The following is a 23,621-nucleotide window of genomic DNA, read 5'->3' as shown; positions in this document are numbered from 1 at the left end:
TTAAAATAGAATCCTTGCAGCAGTTCTGCCAGACCCCCAACCCTGTGCTGGGAGAATCAATATAAAACACTTCTCCACAGCAGAGGGAGACCCCAGGGGCCTGAAGGGTGTCAGCAGTGGGCTGAGCATCTCTCTCTGCATCAATTCTCATTGCAAAGCACCTGAGGCAACAAGGCAGACAGGTGAGCACAGCGCTGAAAGGTGAGTCCTAAATTAACTGTACCAAGAGCTTCAAAGGAGGAGGTAATGGTTCTGCCATTTATCCACGTGATCTTTGGAACAGGAGGATGGGAGAGGAAAGGATGGCTTCCTTTTCTCTTACCTTTCAGCCAAATTTGTGCTCTGCTCAGATGCCACTTTTGCGTAACTCAAAGGCAGATTCAGGCCCACAACTGGGCCTACGGTACTGAGCCACAGTATGATGTAATTTGTATGTCTAGGGGGGGAAAAAGCACAAAAAAAAAAAGCACCATAAATATATTATCCCAGCCTTTTCTGAAACACAGACAGACTCAACAGTCACAAAACAACTTCTGATGGGGCTATTCCTTCATTTTTCCTGTCACAAATGTATTTTAATTTTCCAGCTTGAAGTGACAATACAGAAATCTTATTCTGCCTGGACCAAGGGAGTAGTTTTGGTCATTTCCACCCTGCAGCTGACTGACTTTGCCTGCCTTGCATGAAGCCTTGCAAGGCCCAGCAGTGCCCCTCACCTGTGGTGCTCCTGTGAGCCCCCCAGCACAGCAGAGATGAATTCATTGGTTCGACAGGGATGCAGGACAAAGAAAGGCTGCCCAAGGATGGGGTGCTCCTAAGAGGGAACAAAATTTGCTTTGTCACAGAAGGGAAAAACAGAAAAACCAGAAAAACCATCATGTGCATTTGGAAAAGACAAGGCAGGGTGCAATCAGCCCCTGATGCAACTTTCCTCACTTCAGAATCTTATCTCATATTGCTCTTCCTATCACAGTCATGACAAATTAATATATATTGTATATATTACACATTATTAATATATATTCTCCTCTATTGAATGGGAAATAACATCAGCAACCAGGCTATGCTACTGTTTTAGTTAAAATGTAATGGTTTGAGAAAGTAACTCAAGTTACTGTATCAGCATTAACCGGCTGTGGAGAGGCAAAGCTGCTGTGTAAACCACAGTCTGATCCAATGGAACACATAAAAGCCCTTCCCCTCAGGAAAAAGGGTTTTCAAGGACCCTGAGCCCTGCTATCTCCTCAGGCTGGTGTTGGGAAATAGACAATGATGGTTCTGTTTGGAGAGGCAGCAAGAAGGGAGAAGGAAGTGCTCCCAAGGTGGCTTTAACTTCCACTTGGTTCTGATGCTGAAAATGTTCTCACAAGGATCAATCCCTTTAAGCCTAAGAGAACTTTTAAAAACTCCCAGAAGCTTCAGAATATACAAAAAAGAGTGTTCAGAAAGCTTTGTTTCACACTGCAAACAGATAACTTGCATAAGAATGCTACCATCTGCTGTTGTCAAAAGTGAATTGATGCGGTTTTTCCTTTGAGAAAGAGTAGTATTTTGAATTAAAATCCCCCCCCTTTCTTTATCTGCTCAAATTAACTTAAGCCTCCAAATAATTCCAGAAAATGCATGGATCATGTCAATGGAATACCTTAAAGACAGGAAAAAATATACAGTTAATAATATTTACAAAATTATTATGCAAAATAAAAAAAAATTTAAGAAGTAAATTGTGAAAAAAATTTCAGCAATTTCCCTTACATGGGAGATGAGTGTAAGAGGCAGCACAAGCCCCCAGAAAGAAGAGAGAAGTGACCTGGGCTTATGTGACTCAGCTGCCTGAACAAGGCATGAAGGTAATTCCAAAGCTGAATATTCAGCCTGAAGTTATTCCCAACCATCCTGACCCCCAGGATTTGATTTTGCTCTGCATTTCTTGCTTCAGCAAACTACCAGTGAGTGACACACAGAGGCCAGACTTGATTTTTAAAATAGTCTATTACCTTTACATTCTACATCTTCTTTTAGTCCTTCCTCTTCTTACGATATGACAACAGAGTGGCACTGAAAACATTCCCAAACACAGGAATTCCATGCTACTCAAAAGACAGGAATGGGTCACACACTGGCAGGGAAACCACGAAGGTACAAGAGGCCAAAAGAAATCCTGAGCCAAAAGCCATTAAGGAGCTGCCTTTAGAAAGGGAGAAGGCTGAGGTGGGGATGAGAAGCTTGTGGAGCATCAGGGAAAACATGCTTCCTGAGAGCATCAGCTCTGGTTCAAATGCTGCATTCCAAATCCTGTAGACAATGGCATCCTGTGAAGCTCTGCTGTACACTCAAGGTTAAACCACTGACACAGCAGCTCTGAGCAGGCAGCATGGGGATGCTGCCAATAAAAATGCAGGAGTTATCAAAGCCCTGGATGATTTCAGAATTGGTAATGGGCTACACAGCCTCTCACTGCCAGGCCCCCAGCCTGCCCTGAGAGAGGGTGGGGGGTGTGTGTGTGTGGTGGAATGAACCCCAAATCCTTCTCAAACACTGTCAGAAGGGTGAAAAGGAGTCAAAGTTTGTGCTGCATCAGCTTCATTAGCATCAGTTCACTGCCTGCTGCACTTACCTGGCAGAACAATGACACTCCACATGCACTGAAATGTATCCTGAGCAAAATACTAGGGCAGCAATTCTACCCTTCATCTAGTCTTGTCTGGTGCCAGCTACACCAAAAATATAGAGTCCTACTGGGGCTTCATGAAGAAAAAAACCCAAAACAGTTTCGAGAAACAATATATGAGAATCATCCCACGTCTTGTTTACAATTAATCTTTTTCCAGGCAGTCATGCACCAGGGCGGTGTGAGAGTTGCAAGTCAATTCCCACAGGCACTCATTGGCACTGTACTGCAAGAACCCATTTGCAGGTTGCCCACAACTCTTCTGGGCAGCAATACTCTAACACACAGTTTATTTGAAATCAACAGCATTATTTTCCTGGATCTGTCTATGATTTTGGATCTATCTAGCTATGAGGCTGATTTACAGCAGTGCCTGTCCAGCACCACACGCTGGAATCCATCACACATCTGCATATCCCTCTGAGTCCGACCCAGCTGGGATGGGGAAGGAATCTTTCACAGGCAGGCCCTGGGTTCAGCTCTGCTGAATCTGGAAGCTCAAAATGTTGCTTCCTTTATTTTCTGTAAAGACCTCTCTCACAGGTGATGCAGGAAAGATGTGTGAGGATGTTCTGTGCCTGCTGCTGTAGCTGCTGCCCCAGCTCCTCCCATTAAAAAAATGTGGGGGAGAGAGATGGATGAAAGACATGAAATGTTCCCTGGGGTAGACTGAATATTAATCACAAAGTCCTGGAATGGTTTGGGTTGGAAGGGACCCCAGAGCCCCCCCATTCCCACCCCAGGCACGGCAGGGCCAGCTCGCAGTGTCCCAGGAGCTGCCAGCCCCAATGTCCAGCCTGGCCTTGGGCACTGCCAGGGATCCAGGGGCAGCCCCAGCTGCTCTGGGCACCCTGTGCCAGGGCCTGCCCACCCTGCCAGGGAACAATTCCTGCCCAAGATCCCATCCAGCCCTGCCCTCTGCCACTGGCAGCCATTCCCTGGCTCCTGAACCTGGTTTGCTCAGGAATGCCATCCCAGGCTGGGTTTGAGCGAGCAGAGCTCTCCGTTCAGTGTCTGTGCAGGTACAGCCCTCCATGCACAGGTGCTGAGCAGGGAAATGTCACAACACTGATCTGAGCAGTGGCAAACACTGGGCAGTTCCCAAGCACAAGTATAATTAAGACTAAACTTCCATCAGATTGGATTAAGTCATTTTATCTTAAGCAGTCTCCATGTCGGATTTGAACCAAAAATAAACATTACTTCGATAACGGGTAATTGTCTGTAGGTTTCTGTACCATGCTCTGCTGCTCTCCTCCCCAGCCAGCAGGAATTTTGTTGTCAGTACATCTCTTGTAACAGCACCATTTATTTTCTCTGTCATAACTGGAGCTCTTCCAGAGGTAATGGCTTCTATTTTCTCCAGTGCTACATTAAACTGCCTTCAAGCATCCATCACAACATTTATGGTCTCTCCATTGATGATAGTCCAGGGGATTTGTGCCTGAAGCTGCCTCTTCCCCTACCTGGTTTGCATGATGTTGCTTTGCAAAAATAAATTCACACAGGGGTGTCAAGAATTTTGTGCAGGATCCTACCAGCAAACACCATAGCTGGTGTCAACTATTCCAGACATTTTCCCAGCAGTGTTCAAAACCCCAGCCACCAGGTCAGAAAAAGAAGGCAGAATTAATAAAACATGGCCCCCATAATCTCTTCTATTTAGGAAAAGGAAATAGTGATGCAATTAATAAAGAGGATACAAGTTTTCCCCTTCCTCCCAATTTCTGACCAAATTTACTGAAACAAATGTCTGGGTTTAAGTAAAAATTCTTCACTCAAGATTATACCACAAGCAATTTATGTTCTGGAATTCATGGTCAATCTTTTTCATTCCTTATTTTCTCGCACACATCAATAATAACTTTCTTATTAATATAATCCAACCCTACACACTCAGAAAGAAGGTAGGGATATTCCTCTCTTCAGACTGACCCTGAGTCCCAGAACAGTAACTGCAGACATGGAACTTCAAACGTGTGGAACCTGAGGTCAAAGGGATTTTCCTCTAAAAATGGGATTGCTACAATGGAAACTCTATTACTATGGAATCACTCTGTTGCAAGCACAACATTAAGGAACTGTAAGGACATGGGGAATTTTTACAATCCTGACAGAAGGTGTAAATCACAGTAATAAAGCTGTTGGTAGCACAGTAATTTGTACAGGGCTTCTCCATCTCTGTGACTTCGGGTTATGCTGGATTTTGGGCAGCAATTGTTCCCTGGCAGGGTGGGCAGGCCCTGGCCCAGGGTGCCCAGAGCAGCTGGGGCTGCCCCTGGATCCCTGGCAGTGCCCAAGGCCAGGCTGGACATTGGGGCTGGCAGCTCCTGGGACACTGCGAGCTGGCCCTGCCGTGCCTGGGGTGGGAATGGAGGGGATTTGGGGTCCCTCCCAACCCAAACCAGTCTGGGATTCTGTGACTTGGGACAGGTGATGTATTTCTGGTCACTGACCTCAATTCACAGCCAGACAAGTCATCCTACTGGCATAACTGAGGCAAGTTTCCCCAGACCCTGAGGAGACAAAGTGCAAACCAGCCCCAAAAAGGAGATTCCTGTGGCTACTGAGCCTGTCTCTGTGGGAGGAGGCTGCAGAGGGCTTTGATTTACACTCCAGCTCTTTCCAGGCAAGCAGTTGCAGTTGCCCCTGTGATTTAATGTCCCTGTTCCCCTTGTGCTGCCAGGGACAGCAACCAACACAACCAACTTCAGAGATGATTTTTTTATTAACACTTTCACTACTTCCAACACCATGCCCCCAATTAAGCTGGATCCCGTCCTTCTTCCATCAAATACCAAGTCCAAGCTGAAAAGGCAATTAAATGGCTACGTTTTCCTGAGGAAAGCAGAGATGCTTTGGCAGATCCTACAGCACAGAAATACAAGGACCCGTAACACAGCCAGAATTTCTCTGAGATGAACCACGCCTACCACTTTGCATCTGCTGCTTCAAATCCATCATGGATCCCAAAGAAGGTGCCTTCCAAACCAAACCATTCTGTGATTCTGTAATTTGTATTTTATGCCCCATTTCTGCCTGATTCTAGAGTATTTACAGTTTTGAAGAGGTGGTGATTACTTTTTATATTTTATAACTTTATTATTACATTAAAGGTATTAAATAGCTAACAAAAGGTCCCTGAAAGGAGAGGTCATTCAGGACAAGCAAAACAGTCATCAAGACTAGCCAACACTGCTAATCTATAATTACATATTTTATATATATATAAAAAATAATGTTTGAATTATTAATTTTAAGAACAGGAGGAATCAAAGCAGTAGGTGACACGCATGTTTCTAAAGCTTAACAAGCTTCTTTTAAGGCTTTAAAGCTCCTCACAAGCACGTAACTTATGCATTTGGGATTTTTCAAGAAAACTTTATACTTAAAAATTGGCAGGTCCATACTTATATTGTCAAGAAATGGCATCTCAGCCATTTTCCTAAGAAAATAAACAGATGATTCTTCTTCCATGCTTGCCAAAAGTAGATTAATTCAGTTGTCACCATTTTAGTTATGTAGCATATACCCTTAATTAATTACTATTTAAAATCTGTTCTTAAGTTATGAGATTCATCTAAGGTGCAAAACTAACGATCCAACAAGCTGTGGAAGTATGGAAAAGACTCTGGAGACAGATTTCCTACCCTGATTAAAAAACTGTAAGGGGGAAAAAAAAAAAAACCAACCCAACCCCAAACCCACTGGGACTTGACACAAGTGGCCTGAAAGGGTTCATCCCATAATTCCAGGGATTCCAGCAGTGGCTCCTGCCTCCCCCAGCAGCATCTGGGATGGCACAAACCTGGGCTCCCTCTGTGCTTCACTCCCCCTGCACTGCTCCAGCAGATCTGCTCCATGGGCACTGGAGAACACACTCCTGCCAGGTAATTTTGCATCCATTTACGGACAAGTGGCCTCATGAATTTGTCTAAATGCTTTTGAACTGCTGACACCATCTGCTGCCACCACTCCAGAGTGCAGGTGCTTAGGTATAAACTGCTTTCTGTTAGCACAGATACCTAACTCCCATTTCAGCAGCACTTAAAATGCTTTTTTTTATTAATAAAGTAAGAAAAAAATATGGTTTACAATGCCTGTTGGCCACTCCAGTGGCCTTTCAAATGGACCAGAGTGCATCACACGTGATCCTCACTTCTTTCACACTGTGCAGTCAATGCTGTTGTGTAATTTAGGATTTTTCCACAAGGGGAGAATATTCAGTGGGCAGATTCATTCCAGAAGTGAATGGCCAGAGGTCATGGTGGGGGGAAGACAGAGCAGAACTCACCTCACTTACAAGGAGAAATGCCAGACCAGGCAGGGAACATGCTTTTACAACTTACTCTACAAATCCCTGTTTGGGAAGCTCTCTGGAAGCAGAACCACTGCTAGATAAATTATCCATAAATGCAATGCACTGAAACAGATTTTTCCAAGGAAATAGAAAATAATCAAGAGAATCAATACTATTACACTGTAATTTGTTTGATTAATTACGAATCTACACGGAAAATATTACTGAATCGTCATTTCAGAACAACTCAAATAACAAGAGTACTGGGACTTGAAAGTCTGTCCTGAATGATGCCCAAGAAACTGACAGGGAACTTCATATTGCTTTTTATCTCTGCATGTAAATTATTATAGAATCTCAGATTATTTTGGGTTGGATGGAACCCTGAATCCCATCCATTCCCACCCCAGGCAGGGCAGGGCCAGCTCGCAGTGTCCCAGGAGCTGCCAGCCCCAATGTCCAGCCTGGCCTTGGGCACTGCCAGGGATCCAGGGGCAGCCCCAGCTGCTCTGGGCACCCTGTGCCAGGGCCTGCCCACCCTGCCAGGGAACAATTGCTGCCCAAGATCCCATCCAGCCCTGCCCTCTGCCACTGGCAGCCATTCCCTGGCTCCTGGCCCCGCAGCCCTTGGCAATTGTCTCTCTGCACCTTTCCTGCGGCTCCTTCGGGCCCTGCGAGGCCACAGGGAGCTGAGGCCAAAGCTTCTCCTGTCCGGGCTGAGCAATGGCAGCTGTGGCAGCCTTTCCTGGCAGCAGAGCTGCTCCGTCCCTCTGCTCATCCTGGAGCCTCCTCTGGGCCGGCTCCAGCAGCTCCAGCTGCTCCCTGTGCCGGGCCCGGGCTGGGGCAGCTCTGCAGGTGGGGTCTCAGCTGAGGGGCAGAGGGGCACAATCCCCCCTGCCCTGCTGCCCACGCTGGGGCCCAGCCCGGCACCTTTGGGCTCCCAGGGCTCCTCCGGGGCTGCTCCTCCTGCCCAGCCCAGCCCATGCTGGTGCCTGGGACTGCCCTGACCCAGGCCCTGCCGAGCTCCATGAGCTCCCCATGGTCCCACCACTCGTCCCTGGTCTCCACCTGGACATCGACTCACTGACCCCAAGTGTGAGCACCCAGCCCCATCCCACCCAGGGGTCCATCCACCAAACCCACGGCTCTGCAACTCACAGACAAGGATGTCATGTCAGACAGTGTGAAATGCCTTGCACAAGTCCTGGTAGGTGCCATCAGCTGCACATCTGTCAGCTGCTTAGCCATTAAATTCTGTATTTACTCTACATTTAGTACTAGTTCATTATTTGGTCTTCCCCCTCTATGAAATCAGTTGGATTAGATTATTGTCCATGAAATCTCATGGGGAAAAGCATGACTAAACTGTAGGGCAGGTGAACATTATTAATCAGTGGCAGGTTTTAAAATAAAACCTCCTTGGTAGCTTGTACAATACTACAGGTTGGTTTAAACCCCAGGAGTTCAACACAGCACAGAGGATTTCAGTGGGAAATACCCACCCATCTCTGCCATCCTTGTCACTTCCCCCTGTCAAATAGCATTCCAGCCTCTACTGGTAAGACTCCCTTTTCTCAGGAAGTTGTACTAATAATTTTCCAAAAATATTAGCAGGGGATCCATAGCAACTGTTGATGCAACTCAAATTCGTTAGGAGCGATCCTAGCAACCTTCTGTTAAGAAATACTGTATACAGCCTCCCCCACTTAGCAAAATCCCACAATATGGCAAGAAAGATTTGTATGTCTAAGAATAGCTACCTTACCACATTTTTCAAAATGACTGAGCTGTAATGATTTAAATCCTCCCTATCACATTTTCAGCAAGATGTGCCTCTACAACACTATATCAACGTGTTCTGTTCAGAGTTTTGACTCTTTCTCCTTTTTTAAATCACACTATTAACATCCCTGACATTTTAGAAATAATGTTTATTGATTTTTCTGTTAACACTGCTATAAATTAAGTGATGTAATGGACAGGATTATTGAGGTACTATAAAGAATGTGTCCTCCAGATTCCTAACTCCTGGTTGAAAAAGACTGGATTAACTCAGAAATAAGTGCAGATCTGTGCTGTGATTTTCATAGTTTAGGTTTGGTATAACAATTTTGATATGACAGAAATATGACACAAATACTAAAACTACCTGCTAAGTATGAAATGACAGAAGAAAAACACCTTGTTTAAATGAAACTGAGAAGTGAACGGTTGAGAAAAAAACAGATGAAAAATTCCTGATCACAGAAACATAAGATACAGTCAGTATCAGAGTGGTCTGAGTTACTTTATCTGCACCAATAGTAAATGGCTAAACCAGGAAAATGGTGAGTTATTGTTGGCAAATCCAGCATCAAGGTGTCACACATGAAACATGTCCCCTCCCATGGCTGGGAGCACTTTGGTAGCAGAAGTAATTGCATCTGAACAGTGTTGGTTAAAAAGGAGAGGAGCCATGTATGGACACATGTGCTCCACAGCTTCCAGAGTCCTCTGGAATCCTGACTCACGGATTAATTTTTAAGACTATTTCTGCAGGCTCTTCAAGTCACCAAGTTTTGTTCTTGTTTTATGGGGTAGTTTCTCAGCCCCTGAGCCTCCTGTAATAATGCAATTCGATTTCTATCCTTGGATGTTTGGTTTTACATTCCATCATCACTAAGCATTGATTAAGCCTTAGCACATATACTTGATTGTGTTTACGACTTTGTTTCCTCAGGGGAAGGTCAGGCTTTATGACAACATCACTCTGTTAAAATCAAAATTGTTGGTGATGCTACTGACTGTGATCAGCTTCATTCATCACATTACAAAATTCTCTTGCTAGTTTCCACACAAAAAAAAATAACGGAAGGCATGGATTAGGAGCAGTAACAAGAATCAAAAGTGGACTTGGGCACCTGTGTTCATAGAATTAATTACATTAATACTCAGTTTCATCATAGTCTTAGAAACACATTTGTTAGAGTGTTGTCTCTCCCCCTGCTGAAGTACTTCTGCTTTGTCTACACTTCTATAAATACTCACCAGGGTAAAAAAAAAATAGGAAGAATCAGTAGTGTCTTTACCCATTTTTTTTTTTTTTTTTTCAATCCCTTATTCCAGTGTTGTTAAATTTCAAAAGGTGCCTGAGAAATCAGTGGGGGCCAGTTTACCTCCTAACAGGTGACTGTATCCATCAATCCAGTATCACTCCACACTCTCTGGAAAATTCCTGGATGTGAAGGCTACACCAGTGTCCTGGATCTTGGTGAAGGCACTTCAAAACAGGTGTGGAGCCCTCAGCCAGAGCCAGGATGAAAACTCATGCCCTGACAATGCCTATCCCACACCCATCCTAACAAAAAAGGCCTCTCAGTCTCTCACTTCCAGCTCCACAGAGAGGACCCAACAAGGCCACACAGCCTGAAGTTCTGTCCATAACCACAGAGTCCCTCTCTGCTGTTTCACATCTCCCACTCATCTTCAGAGAGGTTTCTAAAATGATAAAAGATCAAATGCAACCTCTACAGATTAACTCAGTATTAGTTATCCTTTTTTTTTTTTAATTCCTGGCTCTACCATGCACGCACTACCATGTGACAAAATTTGTTCACTTTCATATTTGGGGAGATTTCTCCCCATTTGTCTCGTTTCTGTTCTCCACTCTCTGTTTTGTTTTTGGTTTTTTTTTAAAAAAAACTTTCTTCCTGTTCTTGTGAGGTTTTATTCTCTCAATTTCCCACACCACTTAGCATTTGACTGTGGCACTTTTGGGCTGCTGCCTTCTTAACTGGGACATTACACCTGCCATTTATTACATTTATTACACACAGAAGACCCAATAAGTTTGAGCTGTTTAGGCAGTGCCACTATCTGTGTATATCTGTATCTGTGTATAGCTAATACAAATAACATATATGTTATTTATATAATACATAATACAAATATTATACATCATACATATAATATATGTTTATATGGTATTTCAATTAATAATATATATAAATAACAATAAAAAGCATCCACCAAGTTACAAGTAAGCAATTCAGGAGATAGGGCTGCAATATCTGTAATTCCACTTCTGAATACTCCTAAAAAGAAGCTGAAAATCACAGTTGGCAACATTTTTGGAAGGCAACAGCAATCCATAAATACTCCTTAATTTTCCTGTCATTGCAGAATTAAGCCACTTCCAGCTCACACAGATCTTACCAGGTGTGCTAAATTGATGTCATTATAAGTCATCAGGAAATACCCACAGAGACCTGTAGCAACATTTGGAAGTTTTGTTAAACAGCTGTGTGCTCTAATTGATTTGTATTATTTAAAACAGCTAAAGCAAGTTATCGCCGGATGTAGAGAAGGGATGACTGAAGACCCCAGGGAGATTTAACTCACAAGAAAGCCAATCACAGGAACTTCATTTGAGCATTTTAAGATTATTACTAGAGGAAGTGCAATTAAATCATCACCATTTATCAATTATCATTATAAAATACTATGCAACCTTATCATGTTAATTTATTTATGAGAAGGTAACTAGTTGGCTTCTGCTTTTTGCAGTAATCTAGTCAGGAAAAATATTTCAAGATGCTTTCTCTGGAAATGAGCATAACTTTCCACCGTAATCAAAAGTAACTAAAAAAAAAAAAAAAAAAAAAAAATCTAAATTTTACCTAAAATTTGCAAATGTCAAATGTCTCCACTCTTTGCAGCTTGTCTCAGTTCCTGAGATGTATTTTACCATGGATGTATTTTACCACAGAGAGTATACACCAAAATATAGTTGTATCAGGAATGTGCACAGGCCTGGCACCCTCATTTCATAAAATACTTGGGGAAAAAAGTCCCAAAAAGTCAGCAAGCCTTTCTTTTCCTTGTCTGCCAATCACACTGCAAATCAGCCTCAGTTAAAATGTAAGTAAAAATTTAGTTAAAATTTAAGTAACATGCATGGACCCTTGGCAAGCTCAATTTTTCTTCCCAGTGGTGGAGTGCTTGTAGCATCTAAAATTTGTATCTCTTTTGGATTAAAATCCTAAACCTTTTTACTCTGCTGCTCGTGTGTACCGAGTGCTCAAGCCTGATTTGATGAGCTTGCCCAGTGACTTGCATTATAGGATCTGTGTCCCTGCAGGCAAAGCCTAACCCACATAACAAAATGGGTCAGCAGAAAAGCAGCTAGGCAAGACAAAACTCCCTATTTCAGTTCTGAACCCTGATTCATTTGACGGAGAAAAGCAGTTTTTTTGCTTGTAGACCTGACTCTTGCTTTGATCTGAGGCTTGCAGGCTAGTTTTCATTATCTTCCATAATCTCCTTATTTAACAGAAAGTCACATTTTGCAGCTGTTAACTCTGCTAATTTCTTCAAAATGTTCTTCCTGTGTTTGTCACTGCACTCATAGTTGGCTGTACCACCTCTGGAGAGTGTCCCAGAAACAGACTCATCACTCCACACATTCTGCCACCCAAAACTCCTGTTTTTTGCAGGAATTTGTGTGTATTTATCCACCATACACCTCCAGTTATTAGATGCAGGACAGTTTTTATTTTACTGTCCCTTAAGAAGCAAAAATAATCCCTGTGTGGGAGTGACCTGATTTTCCTTTTGGCTTCCACCACTCTGATTTCACACATTCCAAACATCCCGTTTATGCTTTATTCTCAGTAGTGTCACATGATTACATTATGTTATTAAAACCCAATTTCCTCATCTTCACTCACAGACGAGCCAGGTAATTAATGCTCCATGTGAAAAGTGTGTATTGTAAGAACCTGCCAGCTCACAACTGGAACTCAGACATGCACAAGCAATCACCAGGACACCCATGGCTTGGTAGGTTCTCAGGAAGCTGTTACAAGATAAATAATAGTCTGTGGCTGCAAAAACAAGAATGCTGCTCGTGTTCCCATGGCTGAGCACCGTCTCCAAACAGGCATCTTGTAATTAAACTGTGTTATTTGAATTAAGGGAGCACCTGTAGGACTCGGTGGATGTTACATCCTTGTCATGCTGCTGTGGCATGGAAACAGCTAAAATCCAAAAAAGAAGGGAGGAAGGGGAAAAAAAACAGCGGAGGACACGCTGGTATCTTGGTCTGATGGCGAAAGGAACTAACACCTGGAGAGTCTCAATTCTCCATCAGATTTACTCATGAGACCTGGAGCAAAGGGAAGACACCAGAGCAAGCAGCTCAGCTCTGAGCCATGTGGCACTATTAGACAGCACCAACTTATTTTTGGATAGGAAACCAATTTTCCCTTGTTCAGTCCTGAACACCACAAGCCTATTTAAAACTGAAAATTACACACAGTCTTTTTTGGTAATTTGATTACCAGACAATCCGTGAAATGCTACATTGATATGTTTTATTTACGTAAATAAGTCTGCTTTTGTGTTTACCCAAATTCACAATTACTCAGAAACTGCCTGAATTTCAGAGGACTGGCTTTGGAGAAGTATTTTAAATATGAGGTACTGTCAAAGCAAGCCTTAAATCATAAACACTTATACATCCATCAAAATCCAGGACTGAAACTGTTGCTGGTAAATGGTTCAGCACAACATGATACAGACATATGTACATATTTTATTATTTTAATTTTTTTTTTTCCTTCTGTCCAAGAGAGGGGTAAGGCCACGGAGGATCCAGGCATATATTGCATTTCCCAGTTTCCTGAAGGAGCAGAGGATTCTCACCTGCTGTGTAATAGTGTCCCAGGGCCCCTCCTGCAGACGAGCCTGGTAGGATGCATGAACACTTCCCCATATTTCTTCCAGACTTAAAGGCCTTCCATCTGGGGGAAGAAACAACCACCTTCAGCCAAAGCTCTTAAGCACGCTGTATTTTTAATAAAGAACAGCAAAATTAGAACCAAAAACTGTTCAAATCCTGACAGAAGGTGCACCCTGAATTCCCTGTACAGTTTTCTGCTCTGTCACCTGAGAGTAACAACTCACTGTGCTGACTGCAAGGTGTGAAGTGTACCTAGTTCTGTAAAACAAAGTTTTGATTAGGTGGATTTAAAACCACAAAATAACATCACTGTACTACTGTAAACATATGCAACTTGTAGTGAGAGAGTGGAGAAAATCTAAGGAACAAAATTCTGCAGATAAAAGCTTACTGCATTTTGGTGTGTCCACAATGTTTTCTTGAGCTGCATTTAGTATTGTTGCATCAGGTTCTCAGCTGCAATGCTAGCATTATGCCAAGATATTAGTGTCAACCTCTTAGAAAATAAGCATGTCTATTTTTAATGAATATTTGTTTATGGCAAACAGAGGATTTCGATAGACTTTCAATAAGTAGCTTCATCTTGGCATTTATCAAGTGTCAGAAACCATCATCCTCTGATAATCAGTTTTATTCTACTGACATTTGTATGTCTGTAAAATGAAAAAGATTTATTCACACAATTAACATTTGAATGCCATGTTTAGACAGAAGTTCAAACCAGCTGCCTACAGCCTCTGTTTTATTTTCTGCACATATTTATAAAAAAGCACAAAGTTCTGAACTTATACAAGCACCATATAGCAGAATCAGGTGGCAAATGAAGCATCTGAGGGGTAACAGCATATTAATCAGCTTTTCCATGCTGTCCTCACAAAGCCTTGTTAGACCATCACATCCACTGAATTGTGATGACAGATACCAGAGCTGCGCTGGAGACAGTCTAACATTCACAAAGAAATTTGCTACAACAGCATAAATTTATTTTTGAAGTACGTATTTACACTCAGATCTGTGTGCAAGTGATATGAAATGCCATGCATATCTGCAATTTTGTTCTCAGTGGAGAAAGTCCAAGTGTAAAATCTACAATAACACACGTTCTAGTGCAACATCTGATTTGCCACCCTAGGCTGTGCTCTGTACACTTTTCTCTGAGAATTTTTATAATAACACTGAGCAGATTCACATACACGTGGAATGGGTTGCTCTGACTCTGTTAATCACATTTTTAGAAATGACCAGAAGTTGTTGAAATATTAACCATGCTATAGTAAAAATCGAGTTTTGTCTTTACCACACGGTGAATTCATTCTATTCACGAGCTCACAGACTTGCTCTAAACACACATCTGTATTCTTTGGGCACTCTTACCCCCTTTTCCCAGCACCCTCACGTGTCTAGCAGCCCTGCTACACATTCTTGCAACCCACTGAGACCTCAAACATCCAGCTGGTCTGACAGAGCAGTCGGTAATTGTTGCTGCTGGCAACAAGGGCCCACTGTGGCACCTGCTGAGCCCAGCAGCCTCTTGCCTTCCTGCCTCCTTTTCACCCTGGGATGGAGCTGAACTGGGAAGTTCAGCCACAACGAGAAGGAAACAGCAGCCCCAAGCCAAGAGGAGGGGCAGGAGAGGAGGGTGAAGGCTCCAGATTCACCCATCTATGCATTTATTTAGTCACCATCCACCCACAAGGACACAGCGTGTCCCAAGGTTTATCCCCAAACCCAGCTGGGATAGCTTTATTACTGAAACTGTTCAGCCTACAACAAATTTTTCTGAGAAAAGTTTCTTGACTGCCCAGCTGGGGTTAACTTGGTCATGTCACCACAAATAAGAAATAGTTAAAAGGCAGAATGCTGAGTGCCCTCTCACAGCGGCAAGGTGAGGCTGTCAGACCACACAGGAGCTGCAGTTCTCAGCTGGACCTTAATTTCTGCAAAGAGCAGAAATTCTTTACGCAGACAAAACTGCCTATTTATTTTCAGAGAAAATTCTCGAGCTTCCCAAGTTGCTGTGTTCTATTTTCTTCATGTTTGGCGAATAAACTTTCAGGAACTTCAGAAATTCCCAATTAAAAGGTTTTAGCAATTTCTGAGATTTTCAATTAAAGGTTATTTGACATTTTGGCTGAATGGTGCACAAATTGTTTGGAGGCTTTGTTCTGATGTATTTTATATGGAAATAATTTTAAGAAACCACTGCCAAAAGAGAAAAACACACTGGTACAGATTAAGAGAATATATGATCATAAAAATTAATCCATTTCAGTTATGTCCAAAGCCACAATAAAACCAGATCTTACAGGATATGGTCTTTAGAGCAGCTGTGCTTCTGAGAAAGGACATGGTGGTTACATGTTTTGGAGCTCAGGAAGTAAATCTGTATTCTGGAAAGCACTTCAGTCAGGCCCAGTGTGGCTGTGCATACAGAAAGTCATGCCTTCAGGGCTGGAGGAAGTTGCCCTATCTCAGAAGCTCCCTCTCTCTAACCACTGATTAGCATGGTTTTTATTGGCAGGGATTTAGCTGTCACTGAGCTGAGAGAGTATTTTGAACAGGTCAGCCTGAAAACCTCATTCCTTTTCTCCTCTCCAGAGGAGTGAGGGTGCAGTCCTTGTTGACTCCCATTAGTCCTGCTCTTTCTTTTCAGTGTTTAGCCAGCTTTCATGCTGCTTCCTCTGCCTTTGCAGGAAAAAGGAGAAGTGTGAGACGAGCCTCTATTATCTCCACACACGGGGTGATTCCTGGATGCTGCCTGTGCTCACCTGTGCTGCTGATACCTCGCCGTGGGTTTTCTAACGTATGGCAAGAGGGTTCTGAATGCCTGGCTTCAGAAGGGGATGGTTCAGGGAAAGACCAAAGCTCCTTGACATCTTAAAGACTAGGAAAAGAGGAAAATACTCTGCTGATTAAAGAAAGCTTACTGGACCTAGCTCAGCCCATCTGGCTGATGCCAGCATTGAAGGGGAAGGATAATTGCCTATACCATCTGTCTCCAAGAGGGCTAATTGCTGACATCAGATATCAGCAGGGGTTCATGCATTTCTTCAACTACCTATTTGGTAGTCTCAGAAGCCAGGGAAAGAAAGAAGGGCTCCATTTCTGGTCGGTATGGCAGGCACGGGGCTGATTTTGGAGAAATTAGCCTCTGCCCTGAGCTCCTGACACTTCACTGTGACTTCAGCAGGTCTGAAATTAGGAATATACGCCACGTGGAAAGCATCATGAGGCAGTGAAAAATGTTTCTTATGTACATACACACTGCCTAAAAATATCCTCTTGTACCCTTTAATGTTCCCAAACACCTTTCCAGACAGTCTCATCGTGCTTAATCACTATTTTCACCGAACTGAAGTATTTGTCCTTGCACAGAACAAGATCTTGCCTGTAAATCCATCCCCTGAGACTACAAAAAAAGTTTAGATGTCGCTCAAAATGTTTTAGCTCTGTTGCAATCAAAATTTCAAACCTTACCTTACACCACCTTATGCAGCAAACTTCATCTCACAAACAACAAAAAAAGGTCTAAAGATGAGTTCAAGAAAGTAAGATATTTCATCCAATTTAGACAGCAGCAAGGACAAGGATACCATGAAACTTTTTCCTTTCTGCAGGAAGAAGTGATCTGTAATGCTTGAACATAACTTCTAGCAGAGAGGAGTGAAAACTGGATCTCTCACTGGCACAAGCTCCTGAGGATGCCAACCAAGTTGGAGATCATGGGAAAATCCCCCAGCAACTCTACAGGGAGCCTTTTTCTTAGGAGGGACTGAGACACCAGGTAAATGGAAGCTGCACTCACATGCAGTGGGAGAAAGGCAGGATTTCATTGATTTCATCACTCAAGAGAAGTCTGTAAAGTGTCTGCTGGAGTGCAGATTTGGACAGGCTGGCATCAGCTGCTGTTATACAAAGGAATGAAGTGAACACTGCAAAAGCCCTCAGCCAGGCTGAACAGAAGAATGATTGTTTCCCCGGTGTGATGGGCACTGCAGACAATGCCAGGGAGGAAGCAGAGCTCTGAATTCCAGCTCTGTGCCCTGTGCTGGGGAAGGCAAGACAGGGCAATCCATGGAAGGATTACAGCTCACCTCCACCTCCAGAGCCAGCTCTAATTAGCACTGGGATCAGTACGGGCAGGATCCCAGGGGAACCAGGAGCAGCTCACGGGAGACTTGTGAGGAACCCCTCCTGTTACTGAGTCTACAAATAATGGTAGGAATTTAGACTGGGAAATTGAGGTAAATCTTGGGGAGATTGCTCCTAGATTAGCTCAGGTGAGGAATGTGGTGAGTATTGTTGATTGTCTGACAAAGTGAGGAGCCCATCACATGGACTATTACCTCAAAAAAAACCAAAAAAAAACCAACTCAGGGCATTTCCCAGAGTTTTCCTCACAGCAGGTTTGTGACAAGACAAAGCTCTGGTATCTCAAGTGATTGTGAGCACATGCCAGCTGTACATTTCCCAAAATCCCACTTTGGGACCTTCAGACAGCACAGCACAGGCAGACCAACAACGTGCAGGGAAGACAGAATTCTTCATTTTCAAAAGTAAGCTGCCCATAATTAAAATCAGGGAATACCAGCTGGTAACACTGTAGGAAACACACTTACTGCCAGCATTTTGTATCCTGCTCCCTTCAAGAGTCAGATTTTGTTATAATTTAAAAGAGAATGTAAAACGCTGAAGAGAACCCAGGTGACCTTCGGAGGCATCTAAAAAAAGCCCTTGTTTTCCATTGTGAAAGGTTCCCAAGAAGTGTTTTAAAAGATAATTGTACTTGCAGGAGCAATTACAGCTCTGTACTGCAAGGGGAGCTGTTGGCACATGATACCATGATTGTGCATTAGATCATCCACTGGCTCCTGTAATACCCACTTCCAGCTATAAGGAGTCATGTTTCAACACCTCCGATTCCCTGGTGCTGACAAGCTAAACAACTTGTTTTGTCTCTGTGAGCTCTTCTCTGGTGATTAACTGCTTATGGTGAATACTAATTATATGGAAGTACAGTACAGTAGAGATACTGTCCTACTTCCTCTACCTGCAGCGTCTCCGTCCTCTTCTGTAGAGGCACTGCACTATAAATTCAGCAAAAATCAAGAAGATGACATTTTTCAGGACCACAAATAGGCTAACCCGTCTCTCACTGCAAAACTACCTTTATCTTCCTGTCTGCACAATAAGTTCAAAGGCAAAACACTGCATGTTTGTAAATGCCTGCAATAATGCTGGAAATAAATTTGCAACAGGATGTGTGCAAATGAGTTTTGGTGGTGGTAAAGGCAGAGCAATGTCCCCAGTTCCCCATGTCCCACTCTGCTAATTTACCCCAAATTGTCTATTCCTGAAACTGCACCTCAGACTAAAATCTTCCCACCAGGGAGCCTACGAGAATTTGTTCTTCAGTTTTGAATCTGAAGTGCTTTTTGAAACGCTAACACTGCAAAATTAGAAACCATTAAACAATATAAGGCAGAGAGTGATTAAATCTACCAAACACATTCAAAGCAGCTTAAGCTACTTTTTAATTAAAAAGGAAAAGATATCACTGGCAACATTCAGACATCTTTATCTAGATAAAGTTAAGATATTATTCAAAACACAAAAGATGCTGATCATAGAATCATTTAGGTTGGAAAAGAGCTCTAAAATGATCGAGTTGAAGCCTTAACCCAGTACAGCCATGCTCACCACTAAACTGTCCCCAGGTGCCACAAGCTGGTCCTGCTGGCCACACCACTGCAGGAACAAGCCACTGGAGCACAGGCACTCTGGCTTGGGGCAGCGAGGAACAGAGAGCACAGCCAGTGCTGCAGTGTGATCACTCTGTGCCTGCTGATTAAATGAGTGACACCAACAGTGGCCTCCGTGGGAGGCTGAGCGTTCCTCCTTCCTCCCCTGGCAGGATGAGGCCTGAAATCACAGTGGCCACAGCCACGGAGCAGTGGGTAACAAGATGTACATGCCAGGGAAGGAGACACAGTCTGACTGTTTCAAGAGCCAGCTCCAATACAAAAAAAAAGTCGATATCATATTAGTATTATTTTATTTTCCCTTAAGCAGCAAATTTTAAAAGACATATTTAGACCCCAGCCATGTGGCTCAAACTGGCTCAAGCACTGTGGTTAAGTCCGCTGATTGCCCAGCCCAGTTTAAACCTGAAGCACTTAGTTTTTGTAGTCATTTTCAAGAAAAGAACAAGAAAAATGACCAGCAGTTTCAGTCAACCACAGGCAAGATGCCAGGAGCCAAAGATCAGCCTCCCTCTGGCTGAGATGATATCATCTTCTCCACGGTCCTGAGTCCAGAGCACTGAAAAATTCACTGGTGAGCAGCCTCATCTCTCAGTTTCTTATTACATCTCCTCCTCAACCTAATACAAAATTTTCAACATTTTCAGCACCCAGCACATTGAGTCTAGGCTGGCCTTACCCAAAAAGCACGCTCTGAAATACAGCACAGGCACTTGGTAGCTGCTGGAGTACAGGACGTGGTACTCATAGCGAACCACTTCTTCTGTGCCGCAAACGCCGGCGGCCTGAGAGTCATCCGAGGGCTCCTGCAATGACACAGGAGAGCACAGCAACACATCAACCTCTGCCTCTGTACCCAGGGAAATTCTCACAGATTCCAGAAGTGCACACAACAGAAATAATGCCAACCACCCCTCTCTCTGCACTACCCGTGCAAACTCACAAGGGAATTTTTCAACGCTAGCAAGAAAATCAGAGAAGTCCAAAACCTACGAGGACATCTTACACACTTCCTTCCACAAACTGTGAACTATCTGCAAAGCCTTTCCAGAACTGAGATCTTTCTAAGCTGCACCAAGGCTGTCTCTAAAATCTTCATGGCACAGTAACTGGCACAATAAGGGGGACTACAGCTGTACCTCTCCTCATTACGTTCAGTATAGACCATTTTAGAAGTGTATCCTTAAATAATCCGGTTTTGCTTGCCAAAAGACAAATCAAATGTATCCACCAAAAAATCCTCTGATCTACATTCTTTAAAGGCTTTTTGCCAGGAGTTGCTTTTGCTAATAATATAAAATATATCATATAGTGTAATTATAATAGTAACATAAAATGTAACAATAAAACTGAGAGTTGTTTTTTTTTTTCCCTGTTAGTGTATATTCCAGGTGTAAAGTACTAAAGTTTATGGCAGATTTGAAACAAATCAAAATAGATGAAACTAACTGCATTGAGATATACCCCAGCTGCATCACAAATTTCACAACATTTCAAATTAATATTCCAACAGTGCTAAGCGCCCAGTTGTTTGGATTTTTCTAAAAGCTGTCATAACTCAATGTCTCTGAAAATGGAACCATTAAATTAATAATGCCATTAAGATTAAACATCAGAACAAACTTTCCAAGAAGACACTCTGGGTGTGGACTTGTTCAGTGCTCAAACTCCTAAATTTACATGCATGAACTAAGCAACCATAATGCCCCACAGGTTGGGTGTGCATTCCACGACTTGGCTATTGCCAAGCAACCCTGAATATTGCCTTATGGTATGTGTCCAAGCAAAACAGAAAAAGACTGAGCAGAAAAGAAGAACCAGCATCCTCTGAACACTATGTTCATACAACACACCAGAAATTAAAAGCTATTTTGCATTTTTATCTCACATCCTTAGTCAAGTCAGCAATGGATGAATCAATACATGAAGGAATCTAAAAACTGATTACAAAGTTTAACAGTGATGACACCCAAGATATTTTCAGTTTATTTATTTTTTCCTTGATGTGACTTTCCCCCAAATTTAGTGTATTAGACACCCAGATGCTGCTGAGGCAGATGGACAGAAGTTCACAAATGACAGCCCAGACCTTGGGAAGCTGCAGAGCAAGGTACTGCCCACACATTTTTGGACACAAAGTGAGAAGATCACAGATGGCCACGGGGCAGAGGTTTCCTGGTGAATCCTAGAAGTCTGCAGGAAAATGGTTGATTTTTGCTTCCAGGGAAACAAGTGCCTAAAGTGCTGAATGGGAATTCAGCTAAGAATTTTGAATGTTTGAAAGCATGCTCTCTGGGTTAACCTGGTTTTAAAAACTGTATGGGAGGAGATCCTAAAGTCATGCTGCCAAAAGGACAGCGATGATTGCTGTTCTGATGTCACAGGCCAGATAAAGACAGGCATGGTCTGCCCAGTTCCCTCATACATCAGTGACAGACCAAGAAGGGGAGTTCTTTTCCTCCTCACACAAGTCATACCCAGTAGTTATATGTAAAATATAGGTTAAAAAAAAAAAATAATTCTTCCCTATATGACGCTGAACCTTCTTTAAAATCGATTCAGTAAGAATAGCAAGAGAGACCATCAGCAGCCTGTGGGAGAAGAAAACAAACCAAACCCAGCTACAGACTGGTTTTCATGTGTGTAGGGGTGGGGAAGAGAAAGAGTCTGTGCTCAGAACTGAGCCTACATGGTGCTTCTCAGGCATTAATGTTTCATCAGATACCACAGCCTTGCCTCCTGCTTAGTCACCAGCTTACCCTGCCCTAAAAGATACTTCTGGAAATGGCAAGACTACCTGTTCCTGCATTAAATACCACTGCTTTAGGAAAAAACCTGCCTGCATACACTGCATTCTGCATATAATGGTAAAATTCCTAATTTGTGACTATTTCAGACCTGCACACAAAGGCAAATAGCTGAATCCTTCTCAGGGCTACTCTAATCCCCCTTCCTCTCAGTAAACAGCAATTTCACGTTTTCTGATTTAAAAAGACACATCATTGATGTGCAATCGTGCTCTTTACAGTCTCTGCAAGTACAGCCCACAGTATTTTTGCAGAGAAAGTACATTTTATAGCCTACAAGTTTTGATGTTATCTCTGTAGCTGATGAGATGAACTTTGCTGATGAGATGAATAAAACTACTTCAGTCATTTTAGGTGATCTTTGAAACATCTAAAAATCTACAAATGGCTCACTAGAACCAAGAAGCCTCAGACAGTTTTATATCAGCCCACAAGACTTCATTTACACTCTTTAACCAGCTACAGATAAAGCCATAAATACAAAACACAGATATAACTTATATTAAAAAAGCAAAACTGACACTTTATTTTTACATATGTCATGATAGCCTATTTTAACTCTGTCTTTGAATAATTGTTCTAGTTTCCTTTTCCTATTTATATTGTTCTGACTCTTTCTGAGCTAATGCTGAATTTCAGTTACTGTACTGAACAACACTGAAATCACATTTAAATCTGGATGTTAATTGCTGCAAATATGTCCACATATGTACAGACACCACAAAACGAAAGACAAAACACAAACATCAGCCTTAAAAGATGTCATATACAACACTAACCGAAAAAAGGATTTTAACCAAACTGCAATCATTGAAAATGGTATGAAGAGACTTTTTCTTCAAATATTTTGCTTCTGATTTTCAAATTTTCTTGCATGCCTGCCGTGCTTCAAGTTAAAACTGTGAATCCAGGACTGACTGGCTGTTTCCTAAACAAACTGGGAAGCTGTCATCAGGAAGCATCTGCTCCTCTATTGCTCTCAGGTAAAATCACTCCTGTGCTATCATAATGGACTATTGAACAGATGTTTAAAAGCAATGTATGTATTAGAAAGAAGATAAGCAGCAACAATCTAATTAATTACATTAGTTCCATCATAAATGAATTAGCACTGATTTTAGTTGATATAAAATTGTCCTCAACCTTTAAGTATCCCCAAAACAAATTAAGTCCATTTGTTCCTTTTAAAATGCTAAATTATTTAAATCAATGGATAAGAAACACTGTCAGGTATCATTCTGAAGGCAAAATAACATATTTGTGCTATTTCTATTCCTCTTGATGAGGAAGGCAAGTTTAAAACCTGTGGTAACAAGTTAATTTGACAGCAGGAGAGTGTTAACTGTGGTTTGGGGTAGTT

General features: G+C 42.5%; 1 protein-coding gene across 1 annotated transcript in view; it reads right to left on the bottom strand.

Moving 5' to 3' along the window:
- ATG10 (autophagy related 10) overlaps nucleotides 1-23,621 on the bottom strand; it is a 61,065-nt gene that overhangs the window by 1,488 nt on the left and 35,956 nt on the right. Inside the window, exons 4-7 of the mRNA XM_023944700.2 lie at nucleotides 20,134-20,260; nucleotides 13,656-13,753; nucleotides 717-814; nucleotides 323-436 (exon numbers count right to left, since the gene is read on the bottom strand). Of these exons, the coding sequence (XP_023800468.2) occupies nucleotides 323-436; nucleotides 717-814; nucleotides 13,656-13,753; nucleotides 20,134-20,260 (437 nt within the window). The remainder of the gene's footprint in view (nucleotides 1-322; nucleotides 437-716; nucleotides 815-13,655; nucleotides 13,754-20,133; nucleotides 20,261-23,621) is intronic.

This window comes from Cyanistes caeruleus, chromosome Z, assembly GCF_971803275.1.
Source record: "Cyanistes caeruleus chromosome Z, bCyaCae1.hap1.1, whole genome shotgun sequence".
Taxonomy (NCBI): domain Eukaryota; kingdom Metazoa; phylum Chordata; class Aves; order Passeriformes; family Paridae; genus Cyanistes; species Cyanistes caeruleus.
The sequence above is the reverse complement of the archived record's forward strand: the minus strand, read 5'-3'. Positions and strand labels throughout refer to the sequence as shown.